Source organism: Diabrotica virgifera, chromosome 9, assembly GCF_917563875.1.
Source record: "Diabrotica virgifera virgifera chromosome 9, PGI_DIABVI_V3a".
NCBI lineage: Eukaryota > Metazoa > Arthropoda > Insecta > Coleoptera > Chrysomelidae > Diabrotica > Diabrotica virgifera.
The window spans coordinates 152,391,308-152,393,235 of record NC_065451.1 but is presented as its reverse complement, the minus strand read 5'-3'; the positions used below and the strand labels follow the sequence as shown (position 1 = coordinate 152,393,235).

General features: G+C 31.6%; 1 protein-coding gene across 1 annotated transcript; it reads left to right on the top strand.

Annotated features, from left to right (window-relative positions):
* The first annotated feature begins 203 nt into the window (after window positions 1-203).
* On the top strand, window positions 204-1,083 carry LOC126892354 (uncharacterized). Its single transcript, XM_050661872.1, has 2 exons — window positions 204-647; window positions 985-1,083. The coding sequence occupies exons 1-2, from the start codon at window positions 381-383 to the stop codon at window positions 1,018-1,020; spliced, it is 303 nt and encodes a 100-aa protein (XP_050517829.1). The 5' UTR covers window positions 204-380; the 3' UTR covers window positions 1,021-1,083.
* Window positions 1,084-1,928: the final 845 nt, after the last annotated feature.

Genomic DNA, 1,928 nt, shown 5'->3' with positions numbered 1-1,928 from the left:
TTATATTATATGAATGTCTGATTTTAAAATATTCTCAATCATTGTAAAGAACGCAAATACTATAATGAAAATAAATTTTTGTAAATGATGAAAGGGTTGCCAATGCGAGTCCATTATACAATTGGATATAGTAATTGAGTCAATACTCGCAATCTTTAGTTTGTATTTTTATTAGTTGTTAAATAATCATGGGGCCCCATGATTATTTAACAACTAATAAAAATACAAACTAAAGATTGCGAGTATTGACTCAATTACTATATCCAATTGTAAATTTTTGTAGTTGAAGCATTCGTACAAAGATAAAATATTTTTTTAGGTGAAGAATTCTCAAAAAGCTAATGCTAAACCACTAGATGCTTGGGTGATAGCCAGTTCCAATGGCAAAGCAAATGCACATTGTATGTGTATGGCCGGTAATAGTGAAGTTTGCAGCCATATTGCAGCAATCTTATTTGCAGCTGAGTATGCCCACAGCGAGACAGAAGAAGAAGAACCCAATGCATGTACAGATGTTACAGCTATGTACATTCTCTGGTGAAAAACTAATGAGTTTTCAAGCTGTTCGGTCAGAGTGCTTGTTGCGCTCTCTAAACGAACTGAAATATAAGACGGCTTTGGCTTCATGTTGCAGCGATATGAAAATGGTTAGTCATTTTTAATTATAATGTACTTTTTCATCATGAGTATTTATGTATAGGGCTTTTCATTCACAGTCATTTGTTTCGAGCTTCTGTCATGTGTCACATAATATTAATATATCTACGTCATACGTTATTGGTATATACCAATGATACACACCAAAGACATATGGCGTAGATATATTAATATTATGTGACACATGACAGATGCTCGAAACAAATGATAGTCGATAAAAAGCCCTATTAGTCTTTTAAGTGTGTATTATCAGATATCACATGTAAATTGTTTTTATCATTTTAATTTGGTCATTACAGTCCCTTAATCAAAAAATATATTTTTCAGGTGTCTGTGGATCTTTTTGTATGCAAAAATTTGTAATAATTATTTGAAATTATTTTGAGGATTATAAGAGTATGGAAATATACAGTGCTAGTCAAAAGTCCGTACCCCCCCTCGTATCTTTTGAACGGTTATAATAGTGAAATTTGGAGGGAGAAAATAAACGGACGTAAGCTTCTTAACTAGTTATGACAGGTGACGTCATAGTGACAGATGACGTTACAGAGCCACTGTGACCGATAATTTTAAATGGGACCTTATGGCAAGTGATACCTCGTATGAAAGGTATTTAAAATACCTATTCAGTCATACTAATTTTGTTTGGGTTTAAGCAAATTTTGATGAATAAATGAAATAAATATAAAATTGTAGTTTCGCATTTAATTAATAAAAATTCAAAATTCCGCCTATGATTACTTGTCAAACAGGTTGACGTTGACGTAAAAACTACTAGAGAATTAAAAAACGTCAACTTTTTTGACAAAAAATCCACAGGCGGACATTTGAATTTTTATTAATTAAATTCGAAACTACAATATTATATTTATTTAATTTATTCACCAAAATCAAAATCAACTTAAACCCAAAAAAATTAGTATGACTGAATAGGTATTTTAAATACCTTTCAAACGAGGTATCACTTGCTATAAGGTCCCATTTAAAATTATCGGTCACAGTGGCTCTGTAACGTCATCTGTCACTATTACGTCACCTGTCATAACTAGTTAAGAAGCTTACGGCCGTTTATTTCCTCACTCCAAATTTCACTATTATAGGTATAACCGTTCAAAAGATACGAGGGGGGGTACGGACTTTTGACTAGCACTGTATGTGAGAATACAGACTATTATAGTTTTGTCCTATTTTTTATCATTCAATCGTCTTCTTTAAAATTTATAAATATAAAGCAGATAGTTTTCATTGAAATTCAATATATTGGGTCTTAT